At 60.7% G+C, this 15,565-nt stretch overlaps 5 protein-coding genes across 6 annotated transcripts; 4 read left to right on the forward strand and 1 right to left on the reverse strand.

The window, feature by feature from the left end:
* Nucleotides 1-967: 967 nt before the first annotated feature.
* On the forward strand, nucleotides 968-6,445 carry TERF2 (telomeric repeat binding factor 2). 2 transcript variants are annotated; one of them, XM_083870310.1, is made up of 10 exons: nucleotides 968-1,156; nucleotides 1,278-1,373; nucleotides 1,789-1,967; nucleotides 2,156-2,242; nucleotides 2,717-2,863; nucleotides 3,022-3,512; nucleotides 3,927-4,313; nucleotides 4,804-4,889; nucleotides 5,121-5,170; nucleotides 5,556-6,445. In XM_083870310.1, exons 1-10 carry the CDS (start codon nucleotides 1,033-1,035, stop codon nucleotides 5,712-5,714), a joined length of 1,806 nt encoding a protein of 601 aa, XP_083726436.1. In that variant the 5' UTR covers nucleotides 968-1,032; the 3' UTR covers nucleotides 5,715-6,445. The 2 variants fall into 2 exon arrangements, with proteins under 2 accessions (XP_083726436.1, XP_083726437.1); XM_083870311.1 differs by having other exon boundaries at nucleotides 1,837-1,967.
* A 662-nt stretch (nucleotides 6,446-7,107) lies between these two features.
* Nucleotides 7,108-9,180, forward strand: TMED6 (transmembrane p24 trafficking protein 6; the record flags this gene model as incomplete). Its single annotated transcript, XM_083870381.1, has 4 exons — nucleotides 7,108-7,302; nucleotides 8,005-8,131; nucleotides 8,286-8,437; nucleotides 8,564-9,180. The coding sequence occupies 4 exons, from the start codon at nucleotides 7,108-7,110 to the stop codon at nucleotides 8,786-8,788; spliced, it is 699 nt and encodes a 232-aa protein (XP_083726507.1). The 3' UTR covers nucleotides 8,789-9,180.
* A 39-nt stretch (nucleotides 9,181-9,219) lies between these two features.
* Nucleotides 9,220-10,535, reverse strand: NIP7 (nucleolar pre-rRNA processing protein NIP7). The gene is made up of 5 exons (XM_083870390.1): nucleotides 10,430-10,535; nucleotides 10,051-10,137; nucleotides 9,829-9,967; nucleotides 9,606-9,746; nucleotides 9,220-9,535 (listed from the first exon to the last, which is right to left on the reverse strand). The coding sequence occupies exons 1-5, from the start codon at nucleotides 10,483-10,485 to the stop codon at nucleotides 9,416-9,418; spliced, it is 543 nt and encodes a 180-aa protein (XP_083726516.1). The 5' UTR covers nucleotides 10,486-10,535; the 3' UTR covers nucleotides 9,220-9,415.
* A 47-nt stretch (nucleotides 10,536-10,582) lies between these two features.
* COG8 (component of oligomeric golgi complex 8) lies at nucleotides 10,583-14,105 on the forward strand. The gene is made up of 5 exons (XM_083869982.1): nucleotides 10,583-10,915; nucleotides 11,230-11,437; nucleotides 12,007-12,822; nucleotides 13,466-13,634; nucleotides 13,776-14,105. Exons 1-5 carry the CDS (start codon nucleotides 10,602-10,604, stop codon nucleotides 13,991-13,993), a joined length of 1,725 nt encoding a protein of 574 aa, XP_083726108.1. The 5' UTR covers nucleotides 10,583-10,601; the 3' UTR covers nucleotides 13,994-14,105.
* PDF (peptide deformylase, mitochondrial) lies at nucleotides 13,962-15,494 on the forward strand. Its single transcript, XM_083869984.1, has 2 exons — nucleotides 13,962-14,651; nucleotides 14,906-15,494. The coding sequence occupies exons 1-2, from the start codon at nucleotides 14,090-14,092 to the stop codon at nucleotides 15,061-15,063; spliced, it is 720 nt and encodes a 239-aa protein (XP_083726110.1). The 5' UTR covers nucleotides 13,962-14,089; the 3' UTR covers nucleotides 15,064-15,494.
* Nucleotides 15,495-15,565: the final 71 nt, after the last annotated feature.

The following is a 15,565-nucleotide window of genomic DNA, read 5'->3' on the forward strand; positions in this document are numbered from 1 at the left end:
CCCCCCGCCCCAGGTGACTCTTCTGCCTCACACAGATTATTTTTATCTTCCTTTGTTTGCCAATAAAAATCCCTCCCAGCTCTTCTGTTTTCCATGTGACACAGGGATTTTTCCCATGTGCGTTTCCTCCTCCCCCGGCCTGGGGCAGAGGGAAGGGAGGATCCCGGATCACCTCATGCCACAGGAATTTTCACGTGCTTTTCCATCTTAGGTGAGAGAAGCCCCAGGACAGTGCTGGGAATGTTCCCCGGGCCGAGGAGACACTGCCCAAGCAGGACACCCCAGAGTGGCCGAGAACTGCCCCACGATCCCGAGGATGTGCTTGCCACTGCCTTCACCTCCACGCACCACTTCTGCCTGGGAATCAGTCAGCGGGATCACTGGGAAGGCCTTCTAATTCATTACCCCCAGTGTGAGTGACTGTGGGACAATCTATGCCCCAAAATCCTGTTCAGGGGAGCTGTTTTGCTGTTCCAGGTGAGGGGGTTTGGCAGGTGGCTGGAGCACAGACCACAGCAGAGTGGGTGTTGTTTGGAAGACCAGAATAAAGACAAACCCCTGAGCCTGCACTGGCAGGGTGGCACTGCCAGGCTTGGGTGACACGAGTTTAACACACTTAGGCTTGCCCGGGTCGGACACTCGCTCGGGGGTCTCAGCACTTACAGCTGGGCTTTTCCCTGCAGTCGGTCCCGTGGGATGGGATCCCGAGCTCCCAGAGCCCCGGCTGTGCCCTGCCTGCACCGTTTGGGCTCCCGCGATCCCTTTTCCCGCAATTCTCCTCCTGTCCGCCACACGGCGACCAACCCTCACCGCTGGGTTCGGGGCGGTGCACGCCGGGAGTTGTAGGCGAGGCGGGGTTGGCGCAGCGCACGCCGGGAGTTGTAGGCGAGGAGCCCCCCTGGATAAGCCCGCGCGCAGAGGAGCCCGCGCTGTCGCGTCACTTCCGGCGCGCAGGGTGTTGGCGGGATGGCGGCGGCGCGTCGGGCGGCGCGGCACGAGCGGGACCAGGAGCCCGACCCCGACTGGGCCGGGATGGCGGCGCTCCCTGAGAAGACCGTGAACGGCTGGGTCCTGCAGTTCTACTTCCACCGGGCCATAGAGGCCTATCGCTCCGGGCGCAACCGTGATTTCCGCCAGTTCCGCGACATCATGCAGGGTGCGCGGGCCGGGCCGGGCCGGGGAGCGGCGGGGCCGGGGGCGGCCCGGGCCGGGGAGCGGCGGGGCCGGGGGCGGCCCGGGCCGGGCTGCACCGCCCTGACCAGCCCTTTGTCCCACAGCGCTGCTCGTGCGACCCCTGGACAGGGAGCCGGAGATGGCGCAGATGCTCCGGATAATGCAGCTGCTGTCGCGGGTCGAGGAGGGCGAGAACCTTGGTAGGTGCCCAGCCCTTCCTGCACGCTCTGCGGAGCCTCGGTGGTGCTTGCAGCCCGCTCCCTCCTCCTCCTCCCTGTCCTGTGACGGTGTCCCTGCACTCCCGGAGCTTTATCCCTGCACAGAGCTTTGGGCTGGGGCTGTGGGCTCCCCCCGGGGTGAGGGGTGGCTCTTTCTGTCTCACTGGGGGCCAAGAGCAGCACCCGTGGTGCTCCTGGGCTGGACAAACACATCACCCCGGTGACTCCTGCTTGGCCTCAGAGCTTCCAAAACACTCCCCTGGGTCAGTGCTGGGCTCCTGGGAAGTTCCCGTGGCTGTTGGGGGACAGGGATTGCAGTTCAGACACTCAGTGGTGTGGGACACCTGTGCGGGTGGACGGCTCCCACCTGTGCAGGTGAATAACCAGCTCTCCGTAGGGAAGCGCCGTGACCCCCCCCCAAAAGTTTGGATGCCAATTCTTATAGATTGCACCTTCGACAAGGAGTCAGAGCTGACCCCACTGGAGTCGGCCATGCTTGTCCTGGACTTCATCCACGAGGAGTTCTCTGTGGCGGACAGGACGATGGAGGCCGTGCAGAAAATGGTCAAGGAAGCTGTAAGAGTTTTTTTTTTCTCACTAAATACGTTGTGCAGCTTTTGCCTTGGAAGGGCCTCGTGTGGATGGTGGTGGGAGTTGCCTCATGTGTGGGATTCCCTCGTTATCTGCAGGGGTGTGGGAGTTCAGTGTTGGCACTGAGCTGTTCCCTGTGCCCTGCCTCAATCTGTCCTCGTTTTCCTCTGCAGGCTGTTGTTGTTTGTATCAGAAACAAGGAGTTTGAAAAAGCTTCTGATATCGTCAAGAAGTACATGGGGAAGGAGCCCAGAAACCAAGTGAGTCCCTGCTGGAATGAGGTGGGAGCTGCTGGTGTGTCCAGTGGGGTCTGATATATCCTGGGAGGTTTGGGGTGAGGAGGCCAAAATGGAAACAATCCTTCTGGGGTGACAGTCCCTCAGTGTTGCATGTTTGGATTGTCACCTTGGAGCTCCTTCTGTCACTCACCTTTCCTCACACACCTTCATTTATCCCCTGGTGAGCCTCCAGCTCACCTTCAGAGCAGGTTCTGGGAGCAGCAGGAGTTCCCATTCCTGTTTGTGCAGGCACTGGGGTGCTTGGGCACTGCAGGCACTGAAGGAGAATTCCTGAAATAAGGTGGTTCTGCTGCACCTTGGTTACTCTCTTGTTCCTCTGGCCTTATCTCAGTGTAAATTGGTTGTGCCAAAGAGGAGAGGCCCAGTCCCCGCTGTGGTTGTCACTGTTCCCTTGCCCAGAGTGTTCTTACCTGACCCCATTAATCTCTTCTTTAGAAGAAGAAGAATGAGTGGCTGGCTGTCATCCGGGAGAAGAATCCCTCCCACCCAAAGGTCAAAAACTTCTCCTATGAGGATTTCCAGCAGAGCATCTTTGAGTTCCTGAAGGGCTACGTGGACGACTCGGAGCCGGCGCTGCTGACGGTGCGTGTCCCCCCCGGGCTCAGGTTTAACCTGGAACACTCCAAATCCGGCCCATTCCTAAGAGGTTTATAGGGTTTCCTATCCATCAAGTGCCTTTGGGAGGGGATAAAATGGAATTGAAATTATCTCTAACACTGCTGTGTTCTTCTCTCTTTAAGTTATTGAAAAAGACTTTGAATTCTGAACATGCCGACAAAGGAAAATCTTCCCTGGGGAGTTCTGAGTTTGCAGACGGGCTGAACAACCAGGCAGCAGCTCCAGAGGCCTCCAGAGGGCCTGAGGAACCAGCCAGAGCTCCAGAAGCTTTAGAAAGGGCAGAGGACCCAGCCAGAGCTCCAGAGGTCTCAGGAAGGGTGGAGGACCCAGCCAGAGCTCCAGAGCTTGCAGGAGCAACAGAAGAGCTGGAGGGAGCTGCCAGCCCTGCAGAAAGGGCAGCTGGTCCCACAGCAGCTCCAGAGATTATGGAAGAAGCCAGTGGCCCTGCAGCAACTGTGGAATCTATGGAAGTACTCACTGACCCGGCAGCAACACCTGAACATTTAACAGCAACATACGACATCCTGAAGGGCACTCCAGAGCCTATGGAAATAGCTAAAGAAACAGCAGCAACCCCAGAACTCCCCAGAGTGTCCACCAGGGAATCACAAAGGTGGGCAGAGGAGTCTGGCTCTAGACTGTGGCTGCAAGTTCTCTTCCAAGGGCTAATCCTCTGTGTCCAGGCAGCTCCTAATTCCCCAAATGCCTGCCCAGGCCAGCCCAAAGGTGTTGGTGCAGGACTCTGGATCCTGGGAAAGGCGTTGAGGTGGTTTGGTTCAGTTGCTGACAGGAAGTGCTGCTGTGAGCAGGGAGGGGTGGAGCAGCATTGGGAGGAGGCAGTAGAGCAGGAACTGTGCTCTCCACACCTGGGGCTGTTTGGGGGAGAGGACTGGAGGGCTGGGAATGGCCTCTGCGATAAACTGGCACTGCAGGGCCAGAGCTGGGGGTGCCAGTGGAGGGAGAGGCTGGATTTCAGAGCTCCCTTGGTGCTTTCCCTACAACCCCCCTGGTTGTGTTTATTTTATAGGCAGCCCCCCGGAGCTGTAACCTCGTGTGGGATTTCTGTTCTGAGAGAAGCTTTCAAGATCCTGTCGGACTCCGGGGACTCGGATGCACTTTTCACCAAACTGGATGAAACAGACTTGCCTTCCCTCAAGCAACTGTCTCCTTCTGTATCCCACAGAACCAAGAGATGCAGAGAAACGGAGAATCAAGCTTCTGAGACCTCAGAGCCTCCTGAAATGCCCTGTAACATCAAAAACTTGTTCAGCATAAGCAATCTGATCGTGGAGCTGGACGGCTCGTCCTGCAAGTCAAGCGAGTGCCCCGACTCTTCCCAGGAGCACGTGGTCTCTTCTGCTTCCAAACCTGCTCCGAAATTGCCTGATGAGCCCTTGTCTGCCCAGAGTGAGAAGTATGAAGCCCCTCTCGTGTGGTATTGTCTGCTCTGCCCCCAGTCTTGTCTTGCTGATGTTGGTAGCCTGAGCACCAAAGCCTTGCCTTGTGTCCCAAGATGAGTGTTGACCTTGCCTGCCAGCCCACGTGGAACTGGGCACAGCAAACCCTCTCTTGTCCACACATTTGGGTTTAAAATTAATTGTGGGTTAATGGAGAGGAGGAAATGGTCAGGTCCTGCTGGTAGTGAGGTGCTGCAGCTGGTCCTGGCAGGTGACTCCAGTACAAGTAACACATGCTTTTCCACACTTCTCCCAGCTTTAGCATCACTGGCCAGAGTCTGTAGGAACATCCTGTGGAGCCTTGTAGGAGCATCCTTCTCTTGCTTCCCACCTCTTGAGAAATACAGTGTCCAGAGGCTGGCTCTGCTTGCTTGGTAGCCCTGCACCTGCTCCCCAAAAAAACTTCTCTTGAGCCAGTAGCCAAAGTAAACCCTCCCCTAATTTCAGGTCCTTCCAAGGAAGGTGGAACAGCTCCTGTGGCACAGAGGAGAAGGACAGCTGGAGTGATGAGGATGAGCTCTTTGCAAATGCAGGTATGAAAATTCCCCTGGCAGGGATTAATGGGGGTCACTCACAGGGGTCTTGCTGCTGCCTGGGTGACTGAATCTTGAAACCAGAAATCCTGTGGAAAGGCTGGGATAAAGGAGTTGGAGTGTATTGCCTGTCACAGGGTGCTCTGACTGCACAGCTCAGCAGTTAAGCCTCTCAAGGAGGTCTCTACCTCCCAAATTATGGGAAATGTAACTCTCTCCCTTGTTTTCCAGCATCACTTGAGAGAAACAACACCTCCAAGATGTCCAGCTCCAAGAAACAGGTATGTGGAGCCTTAGATGCTTTCAGGAGGCCCTGCAGTGGGGCAGTGTCCCTACAGTCTCCATGGTAAAGCAGGCTGGAGCTGTGCCCGTCCTGCCTGCAGGGCACTGGGAATGTGCTTCATGTCCCTTTGTCTTGATGGCTCACAGCAAGGTTTGCTGAATTCCCCTCATGCTGGAGAGGTTCAGATCTTGTCCAGGTGAGGGACATACATCTGGTGCTGCCAGGACCTGTAGGAAGGTAGCTGCTGCACATCTGTGTTGTGTGCAGATGCCAGGACCTGTCTGCCTTCCCTGCTGTTCCTGGCAGGGGTGATGAGGGAAGGAGCTGGCAGCAGGCTCTGTGCCCTGCAGCTCCTCCCTGCAGCTCCTCCCTGCTCTTTGCAGAAATGGACGGCGCAGGAGAGCGAGTGGATCAAGGAGGGGGTGAGGAAGTACGGGGAGGGCAGGTGGAAAGCCATCTGCCTCAAGTACCCCTTCCAGAACCGCACCGCAGTCATGATCAAGGATCGCTGGCGGACCATGAAGAAACTGGGGATGCTCTGAAGTTTGGGAGCCTTTCTTTTTCTGTTTTTTTTTGGACCTCAGTTTGTTTTTTGGAAGCTGCACCAGAGGGCTGTCTGTGCCAGTGTGAGAAGCCTCTCTGAAAACAAAACCAGGACTGAGATGAATCCAGGAACGGTTTTCCAGCTCTGGATCAGTGTGCTGTGGGTGGCAGGGGCTGTACAGCCTCTGAACATTAATTTAGAACCACCTGGATTGAGATTTCCTTGTCCACCTGACCACTGCAGCTGCTGAAATGAATCCCAGCTGTTTGTTGTGCTCAGGTGTGATCAGCAGGATGATCTCATAGGTGACTATTTCTTTTTGTGCTTTAGTTGTCTGTTTTCTGAGTCACTTGTTTCATGTTTGCCATCACTCGTGGAAGAGAGGCAGCACTGGGTCCCAGAGCTTCTGTAGGGAAGAGATCCAGACAAGAGGATCTCCTTGGATTATTCTTTTCCCCCATCCATTTCTGCTTTGTAAATGGCTAATCTGCCAGGAGAAAATCCTCCCTTCCAGCTCTGAGGCTTAAAAAAGCTAAAATCACTTTGTGTTTCAGTACTTGGAGCTGTTTGTTTCCATGGTAAAAATTCCATTTCTGTCTGACGTAGGTCATGTTTTCTTTGCACTTTTCATGGTACTATCCTTGCTGTGTGTGAGCTCCAAGGCTGCCACGTGTTCCTGCCTTAAAGTGCCAAAGCTGGAACAATAATTTGTAAAATAAAGTTCTTTTCTTGGTTGATAATATCATGAGTTGTGAAAGTGTGAATTTCTACCTCGTGGGTGCAAATCCAGCAGAGGGGCACTGACTGTCCCAGGAATGTGGGGCTTTCCCTTCCCCTCTGGGAGTGTTGTGCCAGGAGCAGCACTGCCCTGGAGGTGTGACATGCCAGTGTAAATGGGAAACGAGTTTCTGGATTAGATTCCTGTGGAAAAACTTCAGGGGTGCTACAGAGGCACTTTCTAAACTTAATTCCTAAGTTTCTCTTGGCTGCCTCCCAGCAAAGCCAGGGCTGGGAGAAGTCTTGTCTAGAACAGCTGCTTCCCTCTCTGTCCTTCAGCTGCAGGTGCTGCACTGACTGTCCCATGTCCCCTGGCTGTGGCCATGCATTTTCCTCCCCTTCTGTAAATCCTTTCCCTTGAGAGCCCTGGGCAGCAGGAGCACCAGGTCACCACTGGGCAGTGAGAGGCAAAGCCAGCTGGTGGTGCCTGTGGGCAGGAGCTGTGTCCCATCCTTGCCTGCAGCATGGGGGCTCAGAGCTCCAGCCCTGCAGCGGGATCACCTTGAGCCACTCCTGTGCCAGCACAGCCCTGGCACTGCGGGGCAGTTAATGATTACCCTGCACTGCCCTGCCCTGCCTGGGGAACAAGTGCTGGAGCCCAGGGAAGCAGGAGGATGCTGCTGCTGCTGCTCCTGGCAGTGCTGGGCCCCGCCGGCTGCCCCAGGACAGAGCCCCTGAGTGGCTCCAGCCAGGAGCCGCTGTTCCGCGGCGCCGATCGCTACGACTTTGCCGTCGTGGTCCCTGCTGGCAGCGTGGAGTGCTTCTGGCAGTTCTCACACCAGGGAGGGAACTTCTTCTTCAGCTACGAGGTCAGTGCTGGGGATGGGTCCTGGGAAGTTGGTGACACAGCCAGGGAATGGCTGTGCTGGATCCATCCTGTGCTGGTCCTACAGGGACTTGTGTCTTTCTTAAAGCAGTATCATGGAATTGTTTGGGTTGGAGGGATCTTAAAGCTTGTTTCCTTCCACCTCGTGCCATGGGCAGGGACATTTTCCACTGTCTCAGGCTGCTCCAAGCCCTGTCCAAGCTGGCATTGGACACTTGGGGATCCAGGGGCAGCCACGGCTGCTCCAGACACCCTGTGCCAGGGCCTGCCCACCCTGACAGGGAAGAATATCTTCCTAATATAACCAACTTAATCCCTATCCATCATCAATCCCATGCATTTTTAAACTACCTGGTTTAAAGTGGAGCTTGGGAGCTCTGGCATAGTTGGAAGCTCTGCCCTTCACTGCCTGGCCAGAGGCTGTGGCACAGCCGAAGGTCCTGGCACAGCATGTCCCTGAGCTCTGTCCCCTTCCCACAGGGAAACTCCAGCCCTTTCATCTCCTGTTTACACTGGGCTGGCTGAAGGAGAGCCAGTGCACAGCTGTGCCTGGCAGCAGCAGCTTCCCCCTGGGTCTGTGCTTGGCAGAGCAGCCCCACAGGAACACGTCCTCAGGGCTTGGCACAGCTCCATCCCCGACACAACAGTGACCCACACCTTCCCCTCGGGTGTTCCCTGCCTCCAGGTCCAGCGGGCAACAGGGATTGGCAACAGCAGAGCCATCCTGGTCACAGCCAGTGATCCCAATGGCTTCCAGCTCGGAGCGTCCCGGGACGTGCGAGGACAGATCAACTTCCTCACCAAGGACACAGGTGCCCCAGCCCTGCAGCAGCTCTGAGCCTGCCCGGCCAGGCCTTCCCCGAGCACTGACTGCTCCTGCTGAGGGGGGGATGAGGGTTGAGCACTGGGGATTTGTCTGCCTGGTCCCCTTCCACCCAGGGACCAATAACCCCTTTCCATCTGCAGGTTTCTACCAGCTCTGTCTGGACAACGAGCAAAACCACTTTGGCTTCATGCAGGTGTATCTTAACTTTGGTGTGTACTATGACGACTTCAACATGGAGCACAAGCAGCCAGCAGAGAGGAAGGAGCTGAATGACACCCTGGAGGCAATCAGGGTGAGGCTCAGGGAGGCCATGGGGGTCTCCTGGGGAGGGATGGGCACGTCCTGCCCAGGACACTGAACGGGGCATTTGCTCTGAGCCCCAGGGGCAGCTCAGAGTGTGGCTCTGTCTCCCCTGCAGATGAGCATCCAGAAGCTGCAGATCCACACCTTCCACATGTGGCGCTTCTACAACTTTGCCCGGATGAGGAAAGGGGCCGACTCCTTCCTCCTGGAGGCCAACTACAACTATGTCAACTGGTGGTCCATGGCCCAGAGCTGTGTCATTGTCCTCTCCGGGGTGCTGCAGCTCCACTGCCTCAAGCGCCTCTTTCATGCCCAAACCTCGGGCAGCCAGAAGTGCTAGAACAGGGCAGGGACCCCCCTGAAGAGCCAGGGGGCCTGGCTGACACTGTCCCACCTGAGAGTGGGAGGAAAGGCTGGATTCTGCTTCCAGGAGGAGCTTGGAGAGTTTCCCCTGCTCCTACCTGATCTCTAGCCCTGACATCATCCTGAGAAAAGTCAAAGGCCACTGAGTTCTGTGTGGGTTTGTCCAAGGCCTATCCATTTTTAGTGTCTTAATGGGCCTTTTCTACCAGACTCCTAATAAAGAAATCCCTGCCAGAGTCTGGGGAGTGGACTGCCATCCAGCCTCTGTGATCCTAGAAGCTTCTGGCTCCTCCCTCCCTTCCTGAAGCTCATCCTCAAACTCCCCTCAACCCCATCAATCCCCCCGGACACCCCACAGGAGGGGGGAGGACTGATTCCCCCACGGCCTCCACACCAGACAACAGGCAGTGAAAAAAGGAACAGGCTTTATATAACATGGCTGGGGCCAGGGCCCCTCCTCCTGTGCTGGCAGCAGCCCCTGAGGGCTCTGTGCTGGCAGCCCCCACATCTCCATCCCACTCTGGGTGGGCTTCCCACACCCACAAAGTCCATTCTGCACTCACAGAGCATGAGGGTGCCCTGGGCTCCCCGAGGGGAGGGTCTCTCACGTCAGTGTGTCCTCATTCCTCACGTACTCCCCGACATCAGCCTGGTGGAACACCACGATGGCCAGGGGGTCCACCTTCCTGCACTCCTGCGTGGACTTGGCAGCCACCCCGAAGCCCTGGGGGGTGGAGGGGAGGTGAGGGAGGTCACCCACCCTGTATTTCCCCCCCACAGCCCCGGGCACTCACCAGAGGGACATCAGCCATGGAATACACCACCACGCCCTGGTACTGCGCCGTGTTCTCCGTGATCCGGCCCAGCCCCGACTTCAGCACGTGGTTCCCGTAGAGGAAGGACTGCTCCGAGCCCGGCTTCACCCACACCTTGTACTGAGGACAGGGGCAGGGCCGTGAGGGGCTGTGGGGCCGGGACAGGGCTGGGAAGGGGGCCGGGAATGGGGCCAGGACCCACCTTGGCGTAGGGCGCCAGGAAATCCAGGGCCGTGACGCTGAGCCGGAACTTCTGGGACTTGGTGAACTTTCCAAAGCAGGTGCCCGGGGCCACCAGGCTGTCCCGGGGAACGCTGGCCGCCAGCTTCAGCAGCTTCTCACTGCGGGGGAGGAGCAGGGCGGGCTGGGGGGGCCGGGCCCGGTACAGCGGGGTGCCCCATCCCCGGTACCGCCCGGGCCTCACCTCAGGTAGTACACGCGGTCCCGGTGCAGGCGGAAGCAGTAGGTGCCATCGGGCCGGTCCACCAGCAGCTGGATGTTCTCGCCGATGCTGCAGGGACAGAGCCCTGAGCCCGGCCCGGCCCCTCCTGCCCGGTACCCCCGGCGTGGCCCTCCCGGTGCCCGCCGTGCCCGACCCCCGGTGTCCACCACTCCCTCGGTCCTCCTTGGCCTCCCCGTTCCCTGGGATCCAGCCCTCCCGGTGCCCATCCCCTCTCCGTGCCCGATTCCCGGTGCCCATCCCCTCTCCATGCCCGATTCCCGGTGCCCATCCCTCCCGGTGCCCGTCCTGTCCCTGTGCCCGACCCTCGCCATCTCGCCACCCCCCGGTCCCGGCCCCTCACTATTTCCCGAGCTTCTCGAACACCGCCCGCGTCTCCGCCTCCGTGAGGGGCCGCATTTCCCGCGCCGCGCACGCGGGGCTGCCGGGGCCGGAAGTGACGGACCGGAACCGGCGGTAGCGGAAGTGACGAACCCGGAACCGGCGGGCCCGGAGGTGACGCGGCGGCCCCGGCGATGGCGGCGGCGGCGGAGGAGGCGCGGCTGCTGGCCTGGCTGCGGGGCCCGGGGGCTCCCGGCGGCCCCGAGCTCGCCGCTTACGTGTCGGAGCTGGCGGCGCTGGGGCTGGCGGAGCTGGGCCGGGAACCGGCGCGTTTGGCGGCCGAGCGGGCGCGGGTCGGGGCCGAGACTCGCCGCCTCGCCTTCGAGCACTACCGGGCCTTCATCCGCTCCGCAGAGTGCACCGGCCGCGCCGGCCGCGGCTTCGGCGGCATCGAGAGCCGGCTGGGCAGCCTGCTGGAGCGGCTGCCCGCGCTGCAGGACGCCTGCCGGTGCGGGACGGGCACCGGGCACCGGGCACGGGGAGCGGCGGGCGGGAACGGGGCAGGAAGGGCTGGGGATGGAGTGGGCTGGGCTGGGCTGGGCTGGGCTGGGCTGGGGAGCGAGGAGCCCCAGTGCTGAGCCCACTGAGGGTCGGGCCGGCTGGGAGCGGGCAGGAGGCAGCACCGGGAGCGGCCGGTGTGAGTGGAGGGTCCCCGGTGTGGCTGGAGGGTCCCCGGTGTAGGTGGGGGGTCCCCGGTGCGGGTGGGGGGTCCCGGGTCCCCCCGGATCAGGGAGGGCTCTCTGATGCCCCCCGGCCCCGCAGGAGCTTCATGCACAATGCCGAAGCCATCGCCTGCAGCCGCCGCATGAACAGCCTGACCCTGAACCGGCACACGGAGATCCTGGAGATCCTGGAGATCCCGCAGCTCATGGACACCTGTGTCAGGAACGGCTACTATGAGGAGGCCCTGGAGCTCACGGCCTACGTGCGCAGGCTGGAGAGGAAGCACAGCAACATCCCTGTTATCCAGGTGAGCCCCGCGCTGCCTTGGCCTCATTTTTGAGCTGAACCCCTGTTACCTCTGCCCTTAGAGGGGCAACACGTTGCAATGTGGTGTGGACCCTCCCAGAGGACAGCAGGCAGCAGCAGGTCAAACATGGAAGGCTCTTTATTATCTGACTCCAATTCTATTTATATACATTTTGTACAAAGGGCCAGGATTGGCCCAAGGAGGTCACAACCTCCTGACCTGATTGGTCACTCTTACTTTTAATCAAGTTCTCTCTCAGAGAACAACTATGCAAAACATACAGATAAATTCTAAGAATACAATATTGTTTACATGGAGCAGCGTGAGAAAGATGCTGCAAAGGTTCAAACACTTCGAAAAGTAAGAAAGTCAGGGGCGACAAACCCCTTGCTGTCCCACCCTGCACTCCAGCAGAACCCTGTACTGAACCAGCCCCCTGACCCAGGAGAACCCCTCATTGTCCCACCCTTTGCTCCAGCACAACCCTGTGCTGAGCCAGCCCCCTGACCCTGGTGAACCCCTGTGCTGACCCAGGTGAACCTCCCCCTGACCCGAGGCTCTCTCCCCAGGGCATCGTGGAGGAGGTTCGGCAGTCAGCCCAGCTGATGCTGAACCAGCTGATCCAGCAGCTGCGCACCAACATCCCCCTGCCCGCCTGCCTGCGCGTCATCGGCTTCCTGCGCCGCATGGACGTGCTCACCGAGGCCGAGCTGCGCGTCAAGTTCCTGCAGGCTCGGGACGCCTGGCTGCGCTCCATCCAGGCCTCCATCCCTGACCACGACCCCTACCTGCATGTCACCAAGACCATCGAGGCCTGCCGGGTGCACCTCTTTGACGTGGTCACCCAGTACCGGGCCATCTTCTCGGACGAGGAGCCGCTGTCAGCGGAGGGCGCGGGGCCGGCCGAGGGGGCCATCTTCCACGGCTGGGTGCTGCAGAAGGTCTCCGAGTTCCTGCGCACGCTGCGCCGCGACCTGGAGCGCGGGGTGGGCGGCCGGCTGGACTCGCTGCTGGGGCAGTGCATGTACTTTGGGCTGTCCTTCAGCAGGGTGGGCGTGGATTTCCGCGGGCAGCTGGCCCCGCTATTCCAGCGTGTGGCTGCTGACTCCTTCAGCAAGGCGGTGGAGGAGGCGGTGGAGAAGTTCCGGGAGGAGATGAATTCCTACACGCTGATCTCGGCCCCCGCCGTGCTGGGGGGCAGTGCAGGGGTGCCGGTGCCCACAGCCCAGCCCGGGACGCTGCAGCCCCCCATGGTGCTGCTGGACTTCCCACCCCTGGCCTGCTTCCTCAATGGGCTCCTGGTTGCCTTCAATGACCTGCGGCTCTGCTGCCCCATCGCCCTGGCACAGGATGTCACTGCCTGCCTGGATAGTGCCCTCGGTGAGGTGAGTCTGGGGGATGGAGCTGGGGCTTGTCCTGGGAGATCATGGTTTGTTCTGAGTGAGCTGGGAGAGCCTCTGAGATCATCCAGCCCAACCACTCCCCCAGCACTGTCAAGGCCACCCCTAACCCATGTCCTCAAGTGCCATATCCACAGAGCTGTTAAATCTCTCCAGGTTTGGGGATTCCACCACTGCCCTGTGCTGGGGCTGGACAGCTCTTTCCATGAAGAAATTTTCCTAATATCCAACTTAAGCTTCCTATGGCACAACTTGAGGCTGTTTCTTTTTTTCCTGTCTATTGTTCTTTGGGAGCAGATCCAGGCCTCACCCTGGCTGCCCCTCCTGTCAGGGAGTAGTGGAGAGCAAGAAGGTCCCCCTGAGCCTCCTTTTCTCCAGGATAAGTCCCCCTAGCTGCTCCTGGTGCTTCAGCTCCTCGTCCAGCTCCATTCCCTTCCCTAGAGACAGTCCAGCCCCACAGTGTCCCAGAACTGACCCCAGGTGTGGTGTCACCAATGCCCAGCACAGGAAGGTGGGCACTGCCCTGGCAATGTGGCCACACTGTTGCTGGTACAAGCCAAGTGCCATTGGCCTCCTTACCCACCTGGGCACGTGGCTGTCATCAGGTCACCCATCTCTGTCTCCCCAGGTGACCAAAACCATCCTGGCCTTCCACCGTGCTGAGGAGGCGGCTTTCAGTGGGCGGGAGCAGGAGCTCTTTACCCAGTTTTGCACAGCCTTCCTGGAGGATCTGCTGCCCTACCTGAACCGCTGCCTGCAGGTGCTTTTCCCTCCAGCACAGATTGCACAGGCACTGGGTGAGACCTCGGTTTGGTTTCTGTTGCAGGGGGAGGACACCTGTGCCTTCCCCTGGCATTGAGTGGGCTCTGTCCTGCTCTTCCCCCTCCGTGGGGTCTCATTGCCCGCAGACCCCCTGACCCCTGTCTCCCCATCCCCAGGTGTCCCCCCCACGCAGCTGCAGCGTTTTGGCCGCCTGGGCCGCATTGACGTGGCCGCACTCCGAGAACCTCTGGCTTTCCTCCTTCCGCCGGCACCGGGCGAGGAGGATCCATCCCCGGACACCGCCCCGGCCCCGGAGGGGGAGCACGCGGCCGATTCCCCGCAGAGCCCCTCGGGGGAGGCCGCGCTGCCGGGCGGGGCGGTGCCCACGGGGTAGCGGTGTCCCCGGTCACCGGCCGTGTCCCCGGCGGGAGCGCGCCCGGCCCGGGGCCGCCAGGGGGCGCGCTGCGGGTGCGCGCGCACGCGGTGTGCCATGGCGGCGGCGGCGGCGGGAGCGGCGGGGCTGGGGCGGGCGGCGGGACGGGCCCTGCCGGTGTCCGCGCTGCTCCTCCCGGCCCGCTCCTGCGGCCACGCTGCGGGCTGGGACCGGCGGGAGCGCTCCTACTGGCGGGCGCTGCGGCGCCGGGTGCTGGGCCCGCCCGTGCCGCCCTTCTCCGCCCCGGTGCAGGTGGGAGCCCCGGTGCTGCGCGGCGCCGCCGCCGCCGTGTCCCCGGAGCAGCTGGGCGGCCCCGAGCTGCGGCGGCTGGCGGAGGCGCTGGCGGCGGGGCTGCGGGCCCGGCCGTGCCTGGGGCTGAGCGCTCCGCAGCTCGGGGTGCCGCTCAGGGTGTTCGCCGCGGAGCTGCCGCCCGCCCGCTGTGCCCGGTACCCGCCGGCGCTGCGCCAGGCGCACCGCATCGAGCCCTTCCCGCTCCGCGTCCTGGTCAACCCCGCGCTCCGCGTCCTGGACAGCCGCCTCGTCAGCGCCCCCGAGGGCTGCGCCAGCATCCACGGCTTCTCCGCCTACGTCCCGCGGCACTGGGCCGTGCATGTCTCCGGTACGGACCGACCCGCCCTGCCCTGGGCGGGACCACGCGCCTGCCCCTCCCTCTCACGGTTCCCTTCTCTGGCACTGGTCACAGTCTCTCCCAGACATTCCCCCCTAAATTCTCTGAAGGGTCCCTGTTCTCTCACAGATCTCACTCCTCTCTCATGGGTCCCAATTCTCGCACAAATCTCACCACACACAGGGCCCCCACTCTCACACGGGTCCCCCTTTTTTCCCTTTAACCCATCCCTCCCCCGGCTGCAGGCGTGGATGCGCTCGGGGAGCCGGTGAGCTGGGAGGCGTCGGGCTGGGCCGCCAGGATCATCCAGCACGAGATGGACCACCTGGATGGGATCCTCTACATCGACCACATGGACCCCCGCACCTTCACCAACGTGGGCTGGATGGAGCTGCTGGACTGAGCCCGCCCTGCCCCGACCCTGCTGAAAGAACCAGCGCAGCTCTGGGGGCTCCCACTCAGCTTTATTGCAGCCAATACACACCTGTGGCCTCAGCGTGGCTCCGGCCCTTCCTGCCCACGGGGGTGCACAGGGAGGCACCTGGGGTCTGCCCACACTCCCCTGGGCACTGGGAATTCCTCTGTGGGTCTGGGAACAGCCTGCTGCCAGGGCTGTGCAGGGGAGGAGCAAAGAGGGGATCCTGCCCTCTGGGGCTTGTTTGGGGCTCATGGTGACAGGTGGGCAGCAGCTGGGCACAGCACAGGGGACACCGGGATGGGGCTGGGGGGCAGTGAGGCTGAGGGGAGCCCAGGACTGCACAGGAGCACACTGGGTGTGGGCTGGCGGCTGTTCCATCCAAGTACCCCCTGCTGTAGGCACAAATCCCTGTCTGGGATGGCTGGAGCACAAGAAACCTTCACCCCCTTGGAACAGACAGAGGCCTTGGCGCTGGGTCATTGCATTT

The sequence above is a fragment of the Zosterops lateralis genome (genome assembly GCF_965231275.1).
Source record: "Zosterops lateralis genome assembly, chromosome: 12".
NCBI lineage: Eukaryota > Metazoa > Chordata > Aves > Passeriformes > Zosteropidae > Zosterops > Zosterops lateralis.

Coding starts and splice junctions, on each gene's coding strand:
- TERF2 (XM_083870310.1), top strand. CDS start 1,033: ATGGCGGCGCTCCCTGAGAAGACCGTGAACGGCTGGGTCCTGCAGTTC. Junction 2,243..2,716: donor GGAAGGAGCCCAGAAACCAA/GTGAGTCCCTGC, acceptor TCTCTTCTTTAG/AAGAAGAAGAATGAGTGGCT. Junction 4,890..5,120: donor TGAGCTCTTTGCAAATGCAG/GTATGAAAATTC, acceptor CTTGTTTTCCAG/CATCACTTGAGAGAAACAAC.
- NIP7 (XM_083870390.1), bottom strand. CDS start 10,485: ATGCGGCCCCTCACGGAGGCGGAGACGCGGGCGGTGTTCGAGAAGCTC. Junction 9,968..10,050: donor GACCGCGTGTACTACCTGAG/GTGAGGCCCGGG, acceptor CCTCCCCCGCAG/TGAGAAGCTGCTGAAGCTGG. Junction 9,747..9,828: donor TCCTGGCGCCCTACGCCAAG/GTGGGTCCTGGC, acceptor CCCTGTCCTCAG/TACAAGGTGTGGGTGAAGCC.
- COG8 (XM_083869982.1), top strand. CDS start 10,602: ATGGCGGCGGCGGCGGAGGAGGCGCGGCTGCTGGCCTGGCTGCGGGGC. Junction 10,916..11,229: donor GCGCTGCAGGACGCCTGCCG/GTGCGGGACGGG, acceptor CCGGCCCCGCAG/GAGCTTCATGCACAATGCCG. Junction 13,635..13,775: donor ACAGATTGCACAGGCACTGG/GTGAGACCTCGG, acceptor CCCCATCCCCAG/GTGTCCCCCCCACGCAGCTG.
- PDF (XM_083869984.1), top strand. CDS start 14,090: ATGGCGGCGGCGGCGGCGGGAGCGGCGGGGCTGGGGCGGGCGGCGGGA. Junction 14,652..14,905: donor CTGGGCCGTGCATGTCTCCG/GTACGGACCGAC, acceptor CCCCGGCTGCAG/GCGTGGATGCGCTCGGGGAG.